The sequence below is a fragment of the Haliotis rufescens genome, unplaced genomic scaffold, assembly GCF_023055435.1.
Source record: "Haliotis rufescens isolate VD_foot unplaced genomic scaffold, xgHalRufe1.0.p SCAF_9, whole genome shotgun sequence".
NCBI classification, from domain to species: Eukaryota; Metazoa; Mollusca; class Gastropoda; order Lepetellida; family Haliotidae; genus Haliotis; species Haliotis rufescens.
In genome coordinates this window covers 36,810,199-36,833,883 of record NW_025964383.1, presented here as the reverse complement: position 1 = coordinate 36,833,883, position 23,685 = coordinate 36,810,199, and the positions used below count along the sequence as shown (strand labels likewise).

The window sequence follows — 23,685 nt, the reverse complement described above, 5'->3', positions numbered from 1 at the left end:
GACCGCCCCCACTCCTTTTGTGGAGCTGTAAAGGTGCAAAGAGTTGGTCCAGATAGTGACACGAATCAGAGCGCTTGCGCACACGACATACAAGCTCATTCCACAGATGTCTTTGGATGTGAGATGAGGACTTCCAGCTCCCAAAGGAAGTACTCGGCTGTTTCCATTCTTACAGTCAAGCCCTAGACACATGAGCTGTTTGGGCGGGCGTTATCCTGTTGGACCAATCGTACGCGGAAAGGGTACCACGATTGGCCTCAAAACCTCATAAAGTATTGTGAGTCGACCATCAACACGGATGAGGCCTATCATACAGCTGTAGGGCATAATTGTCACCAAACACGACAGTCTTCCGTAAAAACGAGAAAACGATTCATCATTGTACCAGTATGGCGCAAACGATGCCACTATCAGACGCTAAACACGCCGTTCCCACTCCATTTCCAATTTTTTTTATTTGCAGTCATCATGATGTCAATCACTGGGCGATAACTTAATCACTTATTCTTGATCAGGATCTGAAACCATCCCCGCTATTTGTCATTCCCTTTTTTCACGTCCACCACAACAAGAGTGAGTGAGTGAGTATGGTTTTACGCCGCTTTTAGCAATATTCCAGCTATATCACGCGGGGGACACCAGAAATGGGCTTCACACACTGTACCCATGTCGGGAATCGAACCCGGGTCTTCGGCGTGACGAGCTAACGCTTTAACTACTAGGCTACCCGACCGCCCCCACCACAACAAGAACACCTTTACACATTAACAGATTCACAACGTCCCACACTTCACATCAACCTGACCATACCACATGTGCCAAATGAGTGTTCAACAGTGTTCAACAAGATGCACATCTTTGACCTTTCCTGGAGCGATTCCTTCAAGTCATCTTTAAGTTTTACTTAAGTTTGAAGTTAATTCTTAATTAATTGAATTCACATTAAATTCGGTCTATAGATATATTTATCAAAGGAACCTCATATTAGTTATTGACTGAAAGCAGTGAAATCAGTATTTGTATACATTGTAGGTTAGAGAGAGCGAATGTGAGCATACGAGTGGAGAGTGTTGTCGCCGATTTGAACAGTGTTCAGTTATGTCATGGAGTTCCAGCTTGTGCGAGGCAAGCCCAGGTAAGAGTGGAGTGGTGAGTGTTGTCGCCGATTTGAACAGTGTTCAGTTGTGTCATGGAGTGCCAGCATGTGTGAGGCAAGCCCAGGTCTTAGACGTTTACCACTTTTGTCTGGGTACAAAACCTAATCGGGGGAATTCCGGGTTCGAGCCCAAGTTGCTCGCACACATAAGGGACGCTACTATATAGCAACGTGCGGCACCTAACCACTTGGCCATCGGTGCCACCGCTGCTCAGTGCTATATGGCAGTGTATTTTATTGTTGAACAATGATTGTAACTTTAGTGCATTGTTTCTGTTAAGATTCCGTAGAAGCTCATTGCATTGTATTTGGGTTTGTGTACTGCCATTGTAATTGATGTGCAGTAATTTGCATTGATTTGTAAACCTAGTGAAAGTTGGTAATACATTTGATGATTGTGTACCATTTGTTGTTTGTTTGTTGGTTTCACACTTTGTTCTTTTCGTACAGAATTCCGGGTCAACATATTGTTTCAATTTGGGAATCGACACGTCACATTAGAAAAGAAAAAGGTGTTTTTGTTTTTTCCAGTAATGAGGAATGACTAACTGGAGTTTAACAGCTACACGTGATCCTCAGAACAATACACGTGCAAGAAACTATGCACATAGGTATGGATATAATGTTCTATTAATCATTATTCATTCAATATTTCAAATTCTTATGTTAAAATATGTGCAATAAATATAACACATTGTCACAATGTACAAGCATACACTGGTTAGAAAGACATGTTCATTCACTGTGGTGGACCAAAACGCGAACTGAAACAAATACGATGGCAACACACACCAGACCGTGCAGTCAAGTTGCATTCTCAACTCCATGGGGAGTATATAATTAAAACTGCGTATTAGGCGCTTGAAGTGTGATAAATCTAATAACACCAACGATGATGATATTAATATCATTTTCCCGGTGAACGGATCAGTGTGCATTCAGTTTCCATTCTCAACTCCCTGGGAAGTATACAACCATAGCTGCCAACCAGGCGCTAAAAGTTTCAATCCCACCCTTCCTCAAGTGTCCCAGGCGTCCAACATAATCCATAGCTAAAGTTTTCTTTTTCAAATATGTACACTTATTGTGAATACCAGTTCAGTGAAACAACTGTCCTGGCTTAGTATTATATAAACTGGAAGACCGCCTCCGTGGTCTAGTGGGAGGCCCGGGGCTCGATCCCCTGCCGCGTCATACCAAAGACGTTAAAAGATGGTACTTGTTGTTACCCTGTCTGGCGCTCGGAATAAAGGGGCTAAAGCAAGGACTGGTCGGCTCGGAGTCAGTATACTGTGTCTGAGTGGGGTATTCATGTTAAACTGCGGCATGGTATCTCAGTGAGCTAGCACTATAACTCGGCATCAGTCCAAACTAGTACAAGCACTAGTACGCACATGCAAGCACGTCGTCATATAAGTACAATAATCTTGGACGCGACGTTAAACCCAGTGTCACCTGACCTCACATAAACTGGAAAGCTAATAGTACAGTCCAGAGCATGAGCAAACCCAGATTGTACTTCAAGCTCCGTTCGCAACGAAGAGCGCAGGTGAAAACGTTAGCTATGCATGACTCTATTCAGTGTAAATGTTATTGCTAACACACCTACCCATTTCTAGGAATTTAAAAAAGGGCATGGGTTATATGTATTGTGTCCGCTGCCGTCAATACATGCACCACCCGTTTATATTACACGAACATAGAAATATCCACCCGTTTTTGTAGCATGCGTAAAGACATATCCACCCGTTTGACGTAGGGACATTTCCTAGCCTGTGACAGTGATTTGAATAAATACTATGAGACAGTTTTTATTATGTTGCATTTGTTTATCTGTTGCTTAACGCCGCACTCAGCAATATTCCAGCTATATGACGGCGGTCTGTAAATAATCGAGTCTGGACATGACAATCCAGTGATTGACATCATGAGCATCGATCCACCCAATTGGGATACGATGACATGCATCTACCAAGTCAGCGAGCCTGACCACCCGATCCCGTTAGTCTCCTTTTACGACAAGCATGGTTACCTTTTACGGCAAGCATGGGTTGCTGAAGACCTATTCTACACCTGACAACCCGATCCCGTTAGTCGCCTCTTACGACAAGCATGGGTTGCGGAAGACCAATTCTAAACCGGGATCGTCACGAGTCTTATGTTGCTTTTAACTATATCACAGCATATGATAATGACGTGGACGCGATCCTCCATTGTGCTGCACATGCCTCCCCGTCGATGTAGTGCCGTCTACGCATGACGCTGGTCTTGTACCGGGTGCAGACGGTTTAAGGTTCGGTTGGTAGAGTAAACACACGTCTAATCAACATGCTGCATTTTTGTGTGGGTGCCTCTCACGTCACCCCCTTGCAATGTCTGCTCAAACTTAAACTTTCATTTTGCGGGTATCCCACCCGACTCACGAACAATGTTTGTTCAGACTGAACTACTTTTGTGCGGGTACCCAACCCGTCACTCAAGAACAACACTGGAAAATGTGTTTAGATCTTGCACAAACCTGAACACGTTCCTTGTCCCATAATTGTTATCCTATTATGTGAATTGATGCTCATGATATCAATCACTGTTTTGTCTGGTCCAGTCTCGATTATTTACAGACCGCCGTCATATAGCTGGAATATTGCTAAGTGCGGCTTTAAACAATAAACAAACAAACAAACAAACAGCAATAACGAATTTATGAACATTTTTTAAACCACGGGGGATACCAACCTGTAACCTCTTGACATTTAGTCCTTCTAGCTTGGTTTATTTGAGCATCTTTACGTTAATATTGTACCAAGTTTCTTGTAAGTCCTTGTATTTTGTTAGGCTACTTGTTTCAAGTCTTAGCATGTTTAGATTGTAGAGATGCCGTGTTTAGGTGATGTTTAGGCTATAGCTAATTTCATGTGTTTTGACCCTTGATAGAACATATCAAATGTGTATTCCGTTTTGGGTTAAAACATATTCCTATACTAGTCTTTTATGCTTTACATTTTGAACACAATTATTTAAAGTGACTGTGTTGGTTCACGAACAACGGCTGATCAAACCAAACCATCTTTTGTTGGTTGTTAACAACGTCTGTTCAAGCTGAGCCATCTTTGAGTGGGCTCAGGAACAACGGCTGATCAAGCTGAACCATCTTTGTGTGGACTCAGGAACAACGACTGTTCAAGCTGAACCATCTTTGTGTGGACTCAGGAACAACGGCTGTTCAAGCTGAACCATCTTTGTGTGGGCTCAGGAACAACAGCTGTTCAAGCTGAACCATCTTTGTGCGGATTCAGGAACAACAGCTGTTCAAGCTGAACCATCTTTGTGTGGACTCAGGAACAACGGCTGTTCAAGCTGAACCATCTTTGTGTGGGCTCAGGAACAACGACTGAGCAAGTTGAACCATCTTTGTGTGGGCCCAGGAACAACGGCTGTTCAAGCTGAACCATCTTTGTGTGGGCTCAGGAACAACAGCTGTTCAAGCTGAACCATCTTTGTGTGGGCTCAGGAACAACGGCTGTTCAAGCTGAACCATCTTTGTGTGGGCTCACGAACAACAGCTGTTCAAGCTGAACCATCTTTGTGTTGGCTCAGGAACAACGACTGAGCAAGTTGAACCATCTTTGTGTGGGCCCAGGAACAACAGCTGTTCAAGCTGAACCATCTTTGTGTTGGCTCAGGAACAACAGCTGTTCAAGCTGAACCATCTTTGTGTGGGCTCAGGAACAACGGCTGTTCAAGCTGAACCATCTTTGTGTGGGCTCAGGAACAACAGCTGTTCAAGCTGAACCATCTTTGTGTGGACTCAGGAACAACGGCTGTTCAAGCTGAACCATCTTTGTGTGGACTCAGGAACAACGTCTGTTCAAGCTGAACCATCTTTGTGTTGGTTCAGGAACAACGGCTGAGCAAGTTGAACCATCTTTGTGTGGGCCCAGGAACAACAGCTGTTCAAGCTGAACCATCTTTGTGTTGGCTCAGGAACAACGGCTGAGCAAGCTGAACCATCTTTGTGTGAGTTCACGAGCAACGGCTGAGCAAGCTGAACAATCTTTATGTGGGCTCAGGAACAACGGCTGATCAAGCTGAACCATCTTTGTGTGGGCTCAGGAACAACGACTGATCAAGCTGAACCATCTTTGTGTGGGCTCACAAACAACGGCTGTTCAAGCTGAACCATCTTTGTGTGGATTCAGGAACAACGGCTGTTCAAGCTGAACCATCTCTTGCGTGGACTCACGAACAACGGCTGTTCAAGCTGAACCATCTTTGTGTGGACTCACGAACAACGGCTGTTCAAGCTGAACCATCTTTGCGTGGACTCACGAAAAACGGCTCTTCAAGCTGAACCATCTTTGTGTGGACTCACGAACAACGGCTGTTCAAGCTGAACCATCTTTGTGTGGACTCACGAACAACGGCTGATCAAGCTGAACCATCTTTGTGTGGTCTCAGGAACAACGACTGATCAAGCTGAACCATCTTTGTGTGGGCTCACGAACAACGGCTGTTCAAGCTGAACCATCTTTGTGTGGACTCACGAACAACGGCTGTTCAAGCTGAACCATCTTTGTGTGGACTCACGAACAACGGCTGATCAAGCTGAACCATCTTTGTGTGGTCTCAGGAACAACGACTGATCAAGCTGAACCATCTTTGTGTGGGCTCACGAACAACGGCTGTTCAAGCTGAACCATCTTTGTGTGGACTCACGAACAACGGCTGTTCAAGCTGAACCATCTTTGTGTGGACTCACGAACAACGGCTGTTCAAGCTGAACCATCTTTGTGTGGATTCAGGAACAACGGCTGTTCAAGCTGAACCATCTTTGTGTGGACTCACGAACAACGGCTGATCAAGCTGAACCATCTTTGTGTGGTCTCAGGAACAACGACTGATCAAGCTGAACCATCTTTGTGTGGACTCACGAACAACGGCTGTTCAAGCTGAACCATCTTTGTGTGGATTCAGGAACAACGGCTGTTCAAGCTGAACCATCTTTGTTTGAACTCACGAACAACGGCTGTTCAAGCTGAACCATCCTTGTCTTGGTTCCCAACCCGACTCACGAGCAATGTCACACACGCACACAGGCGCAGACATATATATGGATCCATGGAATATAGAAAGGGACAGTATAGAAAAGTGCGATAATGCGTGATCATCAGAAGGGTAAATGTTCACACATTTTTGGATGTTTTACTTGTTGCCAAAGTTTGAGTTATCTCGATAACGAGGAAAGAATGTCCCTTTATATTCCATATGAATCAGTGTCGTCTGTAGATCTATCCAAAGAAGATCGAAGAGACGATGCTTAACTTATTTTAAGGTGTATATAATGGTCAATGGTGCGAATGAGATTTCTGTCAGTACCATACGGCTTTCTGTCAGTACAATAACCTCATGATTGACTATTACTTTTGTTACAAACGACTTGTTAGACACACACAAGCTGTAACTTTCTATTTATGTTCACTTTGTATTTGTATTTGATGTAATGTGTACAAACATATTATTTAAATAATGTCTATATCGATGACGTCACATCCTTCATTTCAACATGTAATATATGTTGTATGTGAGCGGTGTTAACATAAGCTGTAAAGCTTGTTCACCAATCCCAACTCATTTCAATGAATAAAAATATGTTTAAACCATAAACCATACGGCAGATTCATGAAGCTGTTCATCCCTTTAGTTACTGACGATCTCCAGCCCATTTTTATATTGTGTTGTAAACTCATACATTCTGCTTTTAAATATTCTCAACTAGTTTTAAATCGAATCTGTGATGTTCGAGTTATTGCTCTGTCCATCGTTGACAGCTTTTTATTCAGTCAAAACATATGTATTATTAATGTATTACTTCTCGTCACGATATGGCTGAAATACTGCCGGTGTGACGTTAAATATTAACTCACTCACTCATGAAGCTGCTCAGATATATATGATTAATAACAAGATGTATATCTCAAGGTTGCGCATTCCCCGGACTATAGGTTATAGAAAGCAGGCAGTGTTAGACAGCTTGTTAAGATTCAAAGGACGCTAGTTTCACGTCCACCGAATGTGTTTCTTTAAAAGGGTAAAATTGAAAGGTATATGTGTAAGTTAATGGCACAAAGACACTTTTCTCCACAGGCAGTCGGAGAATATCTTTAGACAGTAAATATATTCGTCATTTCATAGAAAATAAATATCCTGAAAGGTTCAAATGACAAGGATAAACAGACACGCCCGGCGCGGATAATACATGTTGTAAGTAGGATCTGCCCAACAGAGATCCTTTCAACAACCCATTCAGCTGGCCACAAAAGCAGTGACTCTCACACGCCTAAACTCTCATAACAGGTCCGACCAATAACTTATAATGCTTCTTAGCTGCATGTCGCTAGTTAAATTTATGTCTTTTCAAACTGACTTTTATTTGAACTCGTTTGAGAAGGTAAAATGTAAAATAAAATGGCGTACGTGCGCTATCGCAATCCACGTCAGACATGTATACTGACTCAATGAAAACACATAATCATCTTTAATTTGGAGATCAGGAAAGATGTTATTGTGCTCAAGTCCATCTCCAAACTCATCAAATTGGCTCGAAGACATTGTTGTGTTTGATTATCTCACGCCTAAATAACCAGAACAACTTAATTTGATTTTTGTGCCCATTTTGCCAAATTTAAATAATGTTGAATATTATGGTGGCCGAGAGGGGATATCGCTTTCTGCAGGTAATGGTGAAAGATTAGAGGTATAAAAGGCAAAATAGCGATGAAAATTATAGGAATGGATCACTGAATATCAGCAAGAACATTTTCAATATACGGCATTATGGGAAATATCGCTTTCTCCCTTTCTCGTATGGTTCTATCGCTTTCTCGCTTCAGGGGTTTCTCGTATGGTTCTATGTCTTTCTCCATGTATCACATCGTTCTATCTCTTTCTCCATGTATCACCTCGTTCTATCTCTTTCTCCATGTATCACCTCGTTCTATCACTTTCTCCATGTATCACCTCGTTCTATCACTTTCTCCATGTATCACCTCGTTCTATCTCTTTCTCCATGTATCACCTCGTTCTATCTCTTTCTCCATGTATCACCTCGTTCTATCTCTTTCTCCATGTATCACCTCGTTCTATCTCTTTCTCCATGTATCACCTCGTTCTATCTCTTTCTCCATGTATCACCTCTTTCTCCATGTATCACCTCGTTCTAATTCTTTCTCCATGTATCATGTCGTTCTATCTCTTTCTCCATGTATCACCTCGTTCTATCTCTTTCTCCATGTATCACCTCGTTCTATCGCTTTCTCCGTGTGTCCCCTCGTTCTATCGCTTTCTCGCTTTATTGCCATCGTCTCGTGCCGACACTGTCTCGTGCTATGCTTTCCCATCTCGTGTTATCACTTTATCGCTTTCTCGTGGTGGTAAATATAAGCGAGAAAGCAATGTTCCCTCTCGGCCACCATAGAATATGCGTTTCAGTAAAAATATGGTTTTATGTGTATATTTAGTTGATTTGTTTCGGTCAGGTAGAAGCTACTTGGGGTACGAGGAGATTGCTGTGCACCCTTCCTGTCATCCGGGCAACTCAGCTGACATAGCGGCTAATTCATGTCAACGTTTATTTGCATTAACATTAATTTCCTAGTTACTATTTACTGTCAGCCACCGTGAACGAGTTGTGCAACTGGACTGCCAGGCTAAGTAAGTATACTTGAAAATTGGATTTGACCAAACAGATACAAGCGTTATCAAAACGTTACAAGACTGAAAACAGTCGCCGAAACACTGCAAACTGAAGGTCCTACACACAACAGTTATGATACCCGTATCATATACATGGCCACTGAATAACCAGGCCTTGTTTGTTTCATCTGTAGTCATCATCAACCATGATTGTATACTCTCTTTTGCCCGGAGATGTGTATTGCTGCGTGCGGGTCTGTGGACCGGACCGCACAGTCGCATTACAAGTATTTTTACATAAAACGTACCCCCGACCGCACATTATTAGAGATATTGCTATAATGTCTTCTGTCCGATAATTAAGGGAACGTAGTACGGCCACGGTGAAAATTATATTTGTCTAAGTATCTTATACGTAGGACTTATCTCCTACGTAGGTCTTAGTATGGACTAGAATAACTATATCCTACGTAGGACTTACTATCTCCTTAGTATGGCCTAGAATCACTATCTCCTACGTAGGACTTAGTATCTCCTACCTAGGAGATACTAAGTCCTACGTAAGAGATACTATGTCCTACGTAGGAGATACTAAGTCCTACGTAGGAGATACTAATTCCTTATTAGGAGATACTAAGTCCTCCGTAGAAGATAGTAAGTCCTACGCAGGAGATACTAATTCCTACGTAGGAGATACTAAGTCCTACGTAGAAGATAGTAAGTCCTACGCAGGAGATACTAAGTCCTACGTAGGAGATACAAAGTCCTACGTAGGAGATACTTAGTCCTACGTAGGAGATAATAAGACAAAAACCGTGGTCCTTCTACGCTTTCGCAAATAATACATTTGAGAATACAGGGTTAGAGATATTTCGCAACCGTGTGTTGTTGTGATAGTCTAGGGTACACTAGGGCGGGGTGTTTATGAATTGATATTTGAAAGTCATGTCCTCGCACCTGGTTACTTTTCACTCACCACTGCAGGGCATGATAAATGTGAATGACATGTTTGGCTCGTTTCTGCTGGTGTCGGGTTTTTGTTTGTTTGTTTGTTTGTTGTTTAGCGCCGCACTCAGCAATATTACAGCTATATGACGACGGCCTGTACGTAATCGAATCTGGAGCAGACAATCCAGTGGTTGACATCATGAGCATCGATCCACGCAATATGGATACGATAACATGCATCAACCAAGTCAGCGAACCTGACCATCCGATCTTGGTAGTGGCTCTTACGCTAATAGTTTCCTGGATCCTCCAGCTGAAACACAAGCTGATATTAATGAAAACATTTATTTCTCAACATCAATACATTAGACACATTTGGTCAAATAAACCATAAGGGGCGGTTGGGTAGCCTAGTGGTGTAAGTGTTCGCTCATCAGGCCGAATGTCCTGGTTCGTTTCGTCATGGGTACAATGTATGGAGACTATTATCTCCTGCCGTTACATTATTAAAAGCGGCGTAAAATCATATCCGCTCACTAATTCAGCATGGTTTTGCATACATAAAGAAGAATAGAATTTCGAAACCGTTTTCGTTTGAAAAGTTGGTGATGAAAATTCTTTTCCAAATTGCATCTGTGTGTTTAATGAACAAATGCATTTTGAATATACACACTGTAAGCAGAGGGCATACCTTGGCTCAACCTCGATTATCAGTCGTAAAAGTGCACTTTTAGATTCACTGGCTATTTGAGGATGACTGCCTCGGAATTTGAACTTGAAATACAAGTTGTATTAATACCAGTAACTTGTCTGTAACTACAGATAACTCGATAGGTGTATCGGCACCCCCGCTTGTCTGTAACTACAGATAACTCGACATGTGTATCGACACTCCGTTTGTCTGTAACTACAGATAACTCGACATGTGTATCGACACTCCGTTTGTCTGTAACTACAGATAACTCGACATGTGTATCGACACTCCGTTTGTCTGTAACTACAGATAACTCGACATGTGTATCGACACTCCGTTTGTCTGTAACTACAGATAACTCGACATGTGTATCGACACTCCGTTTGTCTGTAACTACAGATAACTCGAACTTGAGATAACACCGTTAGGTGCATCGGCACACCGCACGTCTCGAACTAGAGATAGCTCGATAGGTGTATCGACACTCCGCACGTCGGTAACTAGAGATAACTCGATAGGTGTATCGGCACCCACGCTTCCCTCGAACTGCAGACAGGTCGACAGGTGTATCAGCACTCTGCTTTCCTCGAACTGCAAATAGGTCGACAGATGTATCAGCACTCTGCTTCCCTGGAACAAAAGATAGGTCGACAGATATATCAGCACTCTGCTTCCCTCGAACTGAAGATAGGTCGACAGATGTATCAGCACTCTGCTTCCCTCGAACTGAAGATAGGTCGACAGATGTATTAGCACTCTGCTTCCCTCGAACTGAAGATAGATCGACAGATGTATCAGCACTCTACTTCCCTCGAACTGAAGATAGGTCGACAGATGTATCAGCACTCTGCTTCCCTCGAACTGAAGATAGGTCGACAGATGTAGCAGCACTCTGCTTCCCTCGAACTGAAGATAGGTCGACAGATGTATCAGCACTCTGCTTCCCTCGAACTGAAGATAGGTCGACAGATGTATCAGCACTCTACTTCCCTCGAACTGAAGATAGGTCGACAGATGTATCAGCAGTCTGCTTCCCTCGAACTGAAGATGGGTCGATAGATGTAGCAGCACTCTGCTTCCCTCGAACTGAAGATAGGTCGACAGATGTATCAGCACTCTGCTTCCCTCGAACTGAAGATAGGTCGATAGATGTATCAGCACTCTGCTTCCCTCGAACTGAAGATAGGTCGACAGATGTATCAGCACTCTGCTTCCCTCGAACTGAAGATAGGTCGACAGAAGTATCAGCACTCTGCTTCCCTCGAACTGAAGATAGGTCGACAGATGTATCAGCACTCTGCTTCCCTCGAACTGAAGATATGTCGACAGAAGTATCAGGACTCTGCTTCCCTCGAACTGAAGATAGGACGACAGATGTATCAGCACTCTGCTTCCCTCGAACTGAAGATAGGTCGACAGATGTATCAGCACTCTGCTTCCCTCGAACTGAAGATATGTCGACAGAAGTATCAGCACTCTGCTTCCCTCGAACTGAAGATAGGACGACAGATGTATCAGCACTCTGCTTCCCTCGAACTGAAGATAGGTCGACAGATGTATCAGCACTCTGCTTCCCTCGAACTGAAGATAGGTCGAAAGGTATATCGGCCCTCTGCTTGTCTGGAACCTCAGATAACTCGGTATGTGCATCGGCTTTCTGCTTGTCTGGAACAACAGATAACTCGACAGATGCATCGGCACTCTGCTTCTCTCGAACTGCAGATAGGTCGACATGTGTATCGGCACTCCGTGTTGACTACAGACAGGTATTCGACGATCCCTGGGACTATAGGTTAAAGAGGTTGAACAGTATTTCAGTGACATCGCGGCGTGCCACGTCCATTGGGGCAGATGTTGATGCTAGACGTGACTTTAGTGAAACATACGAGCGCTAGCACACCAAGGGTTATAAACGGGGGATAACAGCAGGATAAACAGCAGGATAAGATTGGTTGGTTGGTTTGTTGTTTAACGCCGTACTCAGCAATATTCCAGCTGTATGACGGCGGTCAGTAAATAATCGAGTCTGGACCAGACAATTCAGTGACTGACAACATGAGCATCGATCAACGCAATTGGGATCGATGACATGCATGAACCAAGTCAGCGAGCCTGACCACCCGATCCCGTTGGTCGCCTCTTACGACAAGCATAGTCGCCTTTTACGGCAAGCATGGGTTGCTGAAGACCTATTCTACCCGGGATCTTCACAGGTTTCATTATATTGGAATACTGGAGTAGTACATACATATCTCAGTCTATACAACTGTGAGTCATCGTGGTGCTACCTGTACTTCGTTGCGTTCAATAAAGGGGTGGGTATTTCTGTCCAATATAAAAGTTATATGAGATTAAATGACATTGCAAGTATCATTATCAGTATCAGTCAGTGGCTATTACTTCCATGAAATGAGGGGGCACGGGTGTCCAAGTCGTCTAAGGCGTTATTCGCTGTGCAGAGTTGCGTCCCTTAGGCACGCCAGAAACCTATGATTGTGGGTTCGAATCCCTGTTCGCCCCGATTATGTTTCTAGGTTTGTCAGCACCATACCCGTGCTCGTGGGTTTCAACGAAGTGGTAAACGTCTGATGCCTGCATCACTTCGGGCTTTCCTCCCACATTAAGCTGACACGTCGTGATATAACTGGAATACTGTTAAAAGCGGCGTTAAACCCCACTCACTCACTCCATGAAATGGCGGTTCACAGGAAGTACTGCAACACTAAGAAGTGTTCGGGAAGTGAGGTAGCCCTGTGGTTAAAGCGTTGGCTCGTCACGCCGTAGACCCGGGTTCGATTCCCCACATGGGTACAATGTGTGAAACCTATTTCCCGGTGTTCCCCGCTGTGATAGTGGTGGAATATTGCTAAAAGCGGCGTAAAATTCATATCTACTCACTCGCGAAGAAGTGTTCATTTATGGTCGTGTCAGAACCAATTTATTTAAGTGATATTGTTGTGTTGACACACCTAAAGCTTTACATTAACATTTTGTTTTAATAAAGCAAAATTTCATAATAAATCACGTCATACACTTTGGGCAGCGACGATGGCTCTGTTGCTCGGGACCCGTGAAGATTCCGGTGTAGAATAGGTCTTCAGCAACCCATGCTTGTCGTAAAAGGAGACTAACGGGATCGGGTGGTCAGGCTCGCTGACTTGGTTGATGCATATCATCGATCCCAATTGCGTGGATCGATGCTCATGATATTAATCACTGGATTGTCTGGTCCAGACTCGATTATTTACAGACCGCTGGAATATTGCTGAGTGCGGCGTTAAACAACAAACAAACCAACCAACCTGTTGCTCGGAAGTCGACATATCCGCATTAGATAACCTTCGAACACCGAGTTTATTTGCAGATCCTCCCTCTTAATACAGTATAGACCAATATAATGATCTATTCATGTTCTTGGGTTGGGTTGGGTTAAAACACGCCTACTTTCACATATCCACTTACTAAAACCGGGTCATTCATAAAAAATGATAAAAATCTTTTTGATTGTCCCCGATTTACAAAAAAATAAATGAATGGTGTGTGTTTATCAAACATTATGTTCCTCAATGACTGATAAATGCCGGGGTTCCCCCTACACACAGTTGATGGTACTTGTCATCGCGCGTCAACAATTGAGTATTAGATACATATTTACCCTACCCTAACACAAATAATAATATAAAAAGACTGGTTTAACATACGACTCCCTTCCTCTATATATTGACATTACGTCGTAGCACTAGTATGCGTTATTACTGAAGACTTTTACACTTGTATTGTGTTAGATTGACATCTGTGAGAGCCATTACCTCGGTTCTCTCCCTTGACGCTCTGTCTATATTGACTTAAGCTTACTTTATTTTGTATGTGTGTTCTTCTTTAATATTTGCTCATTTTCAATCGCTGTTCGAGATGTTCATCATAATATGGGCCGAGCTTTGATGGGAATAAAAGAAACAAACCCTTTTCACAATCATACGAAATCTCTTCTTAAAGCAGAGGCCACTGAACGATTCCGACTTTGTCATGAGCATGTGTTTATAAATCACTATCAAATAGTGACAAACACATGCAAAGGCAACTCAGTTGTTCAAGTGATAAAAAAGCCCACGGGAACACGTGGTCCATGTCAAAATAAGAAATTGCATCGGACAGTACTCATGCGTCAAATTTATAATTGCCCTCCACCTGTCTATCGTAAAACGTTTTGAAAGCTTTACTGAGGCCTTGAATGTACTCACTGAGGCCTTGAATGTACTCATTGAGGTCTTGAATGTACTCACCGAGGCCTTGAATGTACTCACCGAGGCCTTGAATGTATTCCCCGAGGCCTTGAATGTACTCACTGAGGTCTTGAATGTACTCACCGAGGCCTTGAATGTACTCACCGAGGCCTTGAATGTACTCACCGAGGTCTTGAATGTACTCACCGAGGCCTTGAATGTACTCACCGGGGTCTTGAATGTACTCACCGAGGCCTTGAATGTACTCACTGAGGCTATGAATGTACTCACTGAGGCCTTGAATGTACTCACCGAGGTCTTGAATGTACTCACTGAGGCCTTGAATGTACTCACTGAGGCCTTGAATGTACTCACCGAGGTCTTATAAGTACTCACCGAGGCCTTGAATGTACTCACCGAGGTCTTGAATGTACTCACCGAGGTCTTGAATGTACTCACCGAGGCCTTGAATGTACTCACCGAGGCCTTGAATGTACTCACCGAGGCCTTGAATGTACTCACCGAGGTCTTGAATGTACTCACCGAGGTCTTGAATGTACTCACCGAGGCCTTGAATGTACTCACCGAGGCCTTGAATGTACTCACTTGGGCCTTGAATGTACTCACTGAGGCCTTGGATGTACTCACCGAGACCTTGAATGTACTCACTGAGGCCTTGGATGTACTCACCGAGGCCTTGAATGTACTCACTGAGGCTATAAATGTACTCACCGAGGTCTTAAATGTACTCACCGAGGCCTTGAATGTACTCACTGAGGCCTTGAATGTACTCACCGAGGTCTTGAATGTACTCACCGAGGCCTTGAATGTACTCACCGAGGCCTTGAATGTACTCACCAAGGTCTTGAATGTACTCACTGGGGCCTTGAATGTACTCACCGAGACTTTGGATGTACTCACCGAGGCCTTGAATGTACTCACCGAGGCCTTGAATGTACTCACTTGGGTCTTGAATGTACTCACCGAGGCCTTATTTAACGGATAGTTTGGCCCACTGTGCAATGTTTGTTGTTTAACACCGTACTCAGCAATATTACAACTATATGACGGCGCTCTGTAAATAATCGAGTCTTGACAAAAAAATCCAGTGATTGACATCGTGAGCATCGACACACGCAATTGGGGCAGGATGACAAGCATCAACCAAGTCAGCAAGCCTGACCACCCGATCCCGTTAGTCGCCTTTTACGACAATCATATTCGCCTTTTGCAGCAAGCATGTGTTGTTGAAGGCTATTCTACCTCGGATCTTCACGGTTTGGTTTGGTTTATTTGTTGGTTAACGCCGCACTCAGCAATATTCCCGCTATATGACGGCGGTCTGTAAATAATCGAGTCTGGACCAGACAATCCAGTGATTGACATCATGAGCATCTTCACGGATCCACTTTGCAATGCTTGATGCCTGATGAGAACATGACAAATTTTGTATTTCTTGTTCTAATAAGTGTTCTACATAACATAGATAATAATGTGTTGCCAAACCAGGATATCAACAAATGGTTTGGGATGCCTGTTAAAAGATAAAAAGAACGGACTCGACGATTGCATATTTCTCTGAGGTAAAACAATATGTAGGTAACACATACTTGCCTAACCAGCGTACGAAACAACGCAATGTATAAGTGGTTACACTGACCAGGTCTCCTGAGATGATTGCCCGAGGCAGAAACAGTGGGGGTGCACAGCTTAGAAGAATGAGTGAGTGAGTTGTGTTAAACACCCGTTTAACAATATCTCAGTTATGCCATGGTATGTCAGCCACAGTGGAACAGGTCGAAGACGTTTATCATTTTGGAAAACTGACAATCACGGTTAGGTAGTGAAGCTGGCAGGCCAATGATCAGACTGTATGGGAACTGAACCAATGACTAGCGGGTCATGACACAGATAAGGGGCGTAATTCTGCAATGCCTTAAACCACTGCGCCACCCGTGCCCTTGGTCTAATGAGAGGTGATTGATGTATTAACTCGATTTGTGATGGAGGCACGTGTTAATATTAAAACTTTTGGTAGAATCACCCAATCTTGTTCTTACTGTGAGGGGTGGTCGGGTTGCGTAGTGGCTCGTCACGCCGAAGACCCGGGTTCGATTCCCGACATGGGTACAATGTGTGAAGCCCATTCCTGGTGTCCCCCGCCGTGATATTGCTGGAATATTGATAAAAGCGGCGTAAAACCATACTCACTCACTCTTAATGTAGAGGTGATGTGAAAAGTGTAGCTGGAACGTACTGCTCTGCGATGTAACAAAGCCGACTTTCTGGAAATCTGCCAAGTCTGTGACAAATTCAGATATCTCTGACAATATATGCACAAGTAAGTAAAAACATGTACATTGAGAAAGCTGAATAATCTCGTGAGACGTTGAGGTAGAATTCGCAAATTTAAGTTGTTTTCTTGATCAAATGGTTCATTAGTTAAATCTATATGGATAGAAAATAAAAAAATATATAACCCTACTGTATCGGACGGTAGATCATTTATGATACACATTAACTTCAAACATGTTTATTTAGCCAGAGGATTAAGTGAAGCACACGCATAACATACGCGTAGCCCCACCATCAGTTATGCGTCTTTAAAGTGCAATAATTCCTATCTTGTGGGTTAGCAGTATTGCAAATCACACTGTGGCGGGTGTTTAAAATGTCGTTAGAATTTCATGCAGTCAATCCAATTCAAAAACCTTTAGAATATTATATATCTGAATTCCCTCCTGTAACTGAATGTGGATTAGAATTTACTTCACTGTGGTGTATTTAACCGTGCGGGGTCCGCCATGCTAAATGGGATGAATAGTCAGCCAACCACATGGAGGTTCCTTTTGAAACGTGTTTGTCACCGCATTATGTGTAGACTAGGAGCTGTGTTTCCAAATACATTAATGAATTATGTTACAGTCCTTGTCCTATTACATTTGCCCCTTTGCCCGATAGCCCGAGCTACCTCAAGCTGGGCTGTGATGGCTGTTGTAGACAGCATTGCGATATTGTCATTTTGCAGTTCAAACTTTCTGCCGATAATTTTGAAGAATGAAACAACAGGGAGCAAAATTACGTCGACATCGCTGGCCAGTGAACTGTCCACTCACAATAACCAGATCAATTCGCCTGTCATGTTTGATACCTCCCTACACCGTGACACCACCGCCCCCATACCGATCATGGTCAAGAATTGCTGCCCTTGCATACTGCTCGCCGCTACGTCGCCAACAAAGTTTTCTGCCATCTGTGAATCGGACGCAAAACTTTGATTCGTCTGTAGCCACGGTGCAACGCAGTTGTCGCACAACCCGTCCCTTGTGTTGCCAAGCCCCCCAGTCTTGTTTCTATGGTGAGCTGTTAGGGTCACGTCCTTCACAGGACGCCTGGTTTTCACGCGGGCTGCATGGAGCCGGTTTTAACGGTTGATGTTGAAATTCGCCTTCCTGTCATTGTTCGGATACCAGGAGTTCGCGAAAAGGTCAGCGTATCCTGTCGGCACCCGTCACAAACACATGCAAAGGGAAGTCAATTGTTCAAATATAAAAACACAAGTCAAAATAGGGAGAACAATAACAACAGACATGGCCACAGCGTCAGACTGAGTATAGATATCAGAACGCATGCATGTTTGTTGTTTAACGCCACACTCAGCATTTTTTCAGCTAGTTGACAGGGCTCTATGCAAATAGTCGAGTCTGGACCAGACAATCCAGTGATTGACATCATGAGCATCGATCCACGCAATAGGGATACGATGGCATGGATCAACCAAGTCAGCGAACCTGACCACCCGATCCAGTTAGTCCCCTTTACAACACCTGATATTATCACTTTTTGATAGTGAGTGAGTGAGTGAGTATGGTTTTACGCCGCTTTTAGCAATATTCCAGCAACATCACGGCGGGGGATACCAGAAATGGGCGTCACACATTGTACCCATGTCGGGAATCGAACCCGGGTCTTCGGCGTGACGAGCGAACGCTTTAACCGCTAGGCTACCCGACCGCCCCCTTTTTGATAGTGATTCGTAAACACATGCTCTCGATATAATCGGCTCTGTTTTAGGCAGATATTTCTTATGAATATGGAAAGGATTTTGTCGCTTTTATTTAGAAATCGCCGTTACTTACGCATCGGAATTAACGGCCATAGTGTGAACACAGCTTAAGTCGTTCAGCTTGGGACATTGAGACATTTTTGGCGTATTTGGGCAACCTTTAACTGTTAGATTGATCTGTATTATAAGATTTAAGAAAGCAGACAGAAAAAGTGTTGTTTTAATGACCTCCGTAACACTTACTGGGTTAAATTATCTGCGGTAACCGCCTCTCCGCGCTGCTCCTAAACAAATTACTTTTGTGGTTTGCTACACAGAGCTTTGTCCCGTTCAGTAGTGTTTTCCTAATACACATGTAGGTCTCTAGGCTCTAGTAACCCTTAAAGGTATTCAGTACCGTGACCGTACACAGCTACCATGTCTTGGCATAAAGAGTACACACAACCCGTTAACCTTACAATTCATAAATTTGTTTGTACAACTCCGGCGCGTGGGTTGACATATACCTATAGCAGTATTTGTGTGTCGCGCCCATTTCTATACGATGTTGATGAGCCTTGCCCTCTTATATCTGGCCATGGCTTTGGGACTAATGGAACGTGACGTACACAATACACACTGCATTCTGTCTTTAACGAATAAGAGGGCCAAGGCCGCTGTGACTCTAATTATAAGTAATGCTTGCGTTGCCTTCAAATACTGAATTCCTTTTAGGGAAAGCATGCGTTTCTCTGTGGGTCAAAGTGATCGTTTTTGTCAAGCACACTGCTTGTCCATAGAATAATATTTAGTCAAGGTTGCATTAACTTGACAACACCGTTCATAGGGAATAATTTTACGCTGTTTTAAGATATCTCGAACTATCATGGAACTAAGGAGACATTTTCATACGACATCGAAGTCCTATTAATTCTACAAAAGCTTAATGGTGCCACTTTGGAAGCATAGATATTTATTTTCAGATCGAAATTTCTCGTTATTTTCATTATTTTTTCGAAATTTCGAGTTTTTTCTCGTCATTTCGATTATATTTACGTAATTTCAATTATGTTCTCGTTACTTCGAGTTTTCTCTCGTAAATTCGATTATTTTCTCGTTATTTCAAAACTATTTTCTCGTTACTTCGATTTTTTCTCTCGTTACTTTAATTATTTACTCGTTATTTCAATTAGTTTCACGTTGCTTCGAGTTATTTTCTCTTTACGGGATTATTTTCTCGTACATTTCGATTTTCTCGCTGTATCAAGTTGATTACGAAAACTCGAAATTTCGATTTTTTTTCTCGTTACTTCGAAAATAATTGGACTAACGAGTACTATAATCCAAATTTTGAGTTTTTTAATAAACTTGAAATAAAAAGAAAATAATCGAATTTACGAGAAAATAATCGCAGTAACAAGAAAAAAATCGAAACAACGAGAAAATAATCGAAATTCCGAGTTTTTGAGATAAACTTGTAAAAAAAGGAAAAAATATTCGAAGTAACGAAAAAGAACTCGTTATTTTGAGAAAATAATTGAAATAACGAAAAATAATGCTACCATTAGTGACTCCAGTAGGCTTCCGTATAATACATGTCTAGGCTATCACGGCACCTGATGAAACTATGGTTATGGGACACTGTATACCATTCTAGATAGGCACACGAACCCGGTCGTATGGTGTAATATAAAACATCAAAGCCAGAGAAATGGTAATCAATTTCAGTTTATGCATTTTAATATGAGTTATGAAAACAAAACAAGATCGATGCTTGGTGTTTCTAGATTCATCCATATGATGTCCCGCTGAATCCCCATCGATCACTCAAAGGATCAGTGTTGTCCGTTGTTGAAGTGCTCTGATTTCTTATACACTGCCAATTACATGTACAAAGCACGAACCCTGTCAAGGTCCGAGTTAGTATGCTTAAAATTGGTCTTCAGCAACCAATGCTTGTCACACGAGGCGACTAACGGGATCGAGTGGTCTGGCTCGCTGACTTGATTGATGTTTGTTTGTTGTCAGCAATATTCCAAGATATATGACAGCGGTCTGTAAATAATCAAGTCTGGGCCAGACAATCCACAATCCGCGCAATTGGGATACGATGCCATGCATCAACAAAGTCACCCGTAAAAGGCGACTATACTTGTCGTAAGAAGCGACTAACGGGATCGGGTGGTCAGGCTCGCTGACTTGGCTGATGCATGTCATCGTATCCCAATTGCGTGGATCGATGCTCATGATGTCAATGACTGGATTGTCTGGTCCAGACTCGATTATTTACAGACCTCCGTCATATAGCTGGAATATTGATGAGTGCGGCGTTAAACAACAAACAAACAAAGAAAACAAACAAACCAAGTCCCCGCGTCTGACCACCCGATCCCGTCAGTCGCCTCATACAAGCCTGGGGTGTTGAAGACCAATTCTGACCCGGATCTTCACGGTCGACTTGGTTGATGCATGACATCGTACCCCATCTACGTAAAGCTCATTATATAGATCCCTAGATTGTCTGGTCCAGACACGGCTATTAAAACCGCTGTCACACAGCTGTAATATGCGGCTTTAAAGGAAAAAACAAACAAAACTATCAAGTATAGGACTGGTGCTTAGCTTTTTTCCAGGTGTATATACAATACATATCTGATGTGACTCAGCCAAACTTTAATCTGAGTGGTATTAATTATATTGTTTTCAAATGAATTCGTTCCATTTTACTCTAAAGCCGTAAATGAACTGAAATGATCATATTGCAAAGACAAACATTGAAATTAAACTGAAGATATTTTGATATTTTACAGACGCATCACAAGTGAAATTTGCAACAGTCCCGGACCTCGGACCTATTCTAACCCGAGTCCCTGGCCTATAGTACACTGTTTGGTTTGGTTTGTTGTTTAACGCTGCATATTCCAGCTGTAATACGACGGTCTGTAAATAATCGAGTCTGGGCCAGACAATCAAGTGATTGACATCATGAGCTTCGATCCACGCAACTGGGATCGATGACATGCATCAACCAAGTCAGCGAGCCTGACCACCCGATGCCGTTAGTCGCCTCTTAGGACATGCAGAGTCGCCTTTTACGACAAGCATGGGTTGCTGAAGACCTATTCTACCACGATCTTCACGGTCTCTTCAGCACTGAGCCAGTTGGCTACTTTAATGTGAATGGCGCACCATCATGTCTATTCAACTGTTTGTGTTTTGTTTTAACTGTTTACGTAGCAGTGACTAAAATAATCCACTGCATATTGTGTCAATGTTGGCTCAGTAGATTAAGTTTGCCCTGAGCAAGATCAGCCATTTTCTGCTCATGAATATTGCTTCTTAATTTTAGCAATGTGATAAAACACAGCAGATGGACACCAGTTATCCAGAATCCATTGGCTTGAATTTCTGCTCCAGTCATACCAAGACCCTGGTGTTGTACTCCCTTATGGAAATGTCGAATCACAACTTCTGTGTTAAGAAGACTCCTTGGTAGATTCACAGGGTGCCATATGCCACACAACCCAGCTTGTTGTCCACGTCCACCATGTAGAACACCCTTGCCATTCAGAAAGGAGTCCAGTTTGTACAGACAGCTAGTCTTCTTCATTGTTTTGTTGCAGTTAGCAGCTACTGTCCTGTCAAACTTGTTAAAATCAAATCTTGGTTCTCGTTACCTCGAAGCTAAGATCTGAGGACACCCCATTACGAGTCACGTCAGACCGACCTTGTGCAAACCGACCAATGGAATAACTAACAAGAAGTCAACAGTAGCCAATCAGAAGGCAGCTTTCTCGTGCTTTACGGCACTAATTTCAAATTGGTGACAATGCTTCGAAACATATTTTGACAAATTTGCGATGAAAAATTTGAAATCTGAACAAAGAACATTCTGTAATGGCTAATATATGGTCTAGATTGAGTGGATTCATTCAGTCGTTAAGCCTGTAACTATCATTCAGAAAACGCGAAGTTAAAGTTTTCAAGGTTGCATGATTGGAAATCACATTCCGACTTTCACTTTCATGATCTGGTAAGCGATTCTCTGATTGGTCTGATGAAAGGTCGTTCTGACATAACTCTTAATGGGAAGTCCTCAGATCTATGTTTAGCGGTAGCAAAAACTAAGATCTGATTTTAATGAAATTGCTTTCCTCTCTGAGTTAATTTTAATATTCTGATTTCACCACCTCAATTTCTCCATTGAGGTTTTTGTGCCTTGTCTGAATATTCAGAAGCTCTGACAGAATATAAAAAATTTGCTTTCAACACTTGCCACGGCTCTCGTCATGCTATACCAATCTGAGAAGTGGTCCAAATTAGACAGTTTGAAGGTTTTGGGGTTTACTGTAGATGTACCGGATGCTTCTCAACACTTCAGTTCCGGATCATCAGCTGATAGTTTCATGTCACTGTCTTTCCCCTAGTTGATTTTCCAAGGGAAGGCCGGTCAGGGTATCCCATTGGACTTGTCCACAAATGCTTGTACAGATATCCTCCCCGAGATCTTTCATCCGCAGGATTTTCTTCAGTTCTGACATATCTCCACTGTGACTTGTCAGTGTGACCTCTGATCCTTTGTATCCGATTAGCTACGAAAGCGTGGAACATGCGTGTGTTGCTGTTAACATGTCCCAACACAATCTAACTGTCAGTCCAGAAGATTTCTTTCATGTCCCAAAACTCCAGTGCCCACTTGCACAAATCGATCTTAGTGCTAGGATGATCATATCTCACATACTTTAACATAGGCTTACAAAAGTTGTGGCTCTAAGATCGCTTTGTGCAAGTGGGCCTTGGGCCTTCTGTGGGAAGTCTCTTACATTCACAGATACCAGCGCAGCTGTCAATTCAAGCCTTGGGATAGTAATCTTAGTCACTGATAACAAAAAACATACATTTTGAAAGATTTCCTTTTTTTTATTTTGAA

The 23,685-nt window shown here is 42.8% G+C and overlaps 1 protein-coding gene across 1 annotated transcript in view; it reads right to left on the bottom strand.

The window, feature by feature from the left end:
* The window catches only part of LOC124139580, a 67,834-nt gene extending 50,117 nt beyond the window's left edge, over nt 1-17,717 (bottom strand). The window contains exons 1-3 of the mRNA XM_048390409.1: nt 17,651-17,717; nt 11,559-12,203; nt 11,022-11,258 (exon numbers count right to left, since the gene is read on the bottom strand). Coding sequence (XP_048246366.1) covers nt 11,022-11,258; nt 11,559-12,203; nt 17,651-17,717 — 949 coding nt within the window. The remainder of the gene's footprint in view (nt 1-11,021; nt 11,259-11,558; nt 12,204-17,650) is intronic.
* Between the last annotated feature and the right edge of the window lie 5,968 nt (nt 17,718-23,685).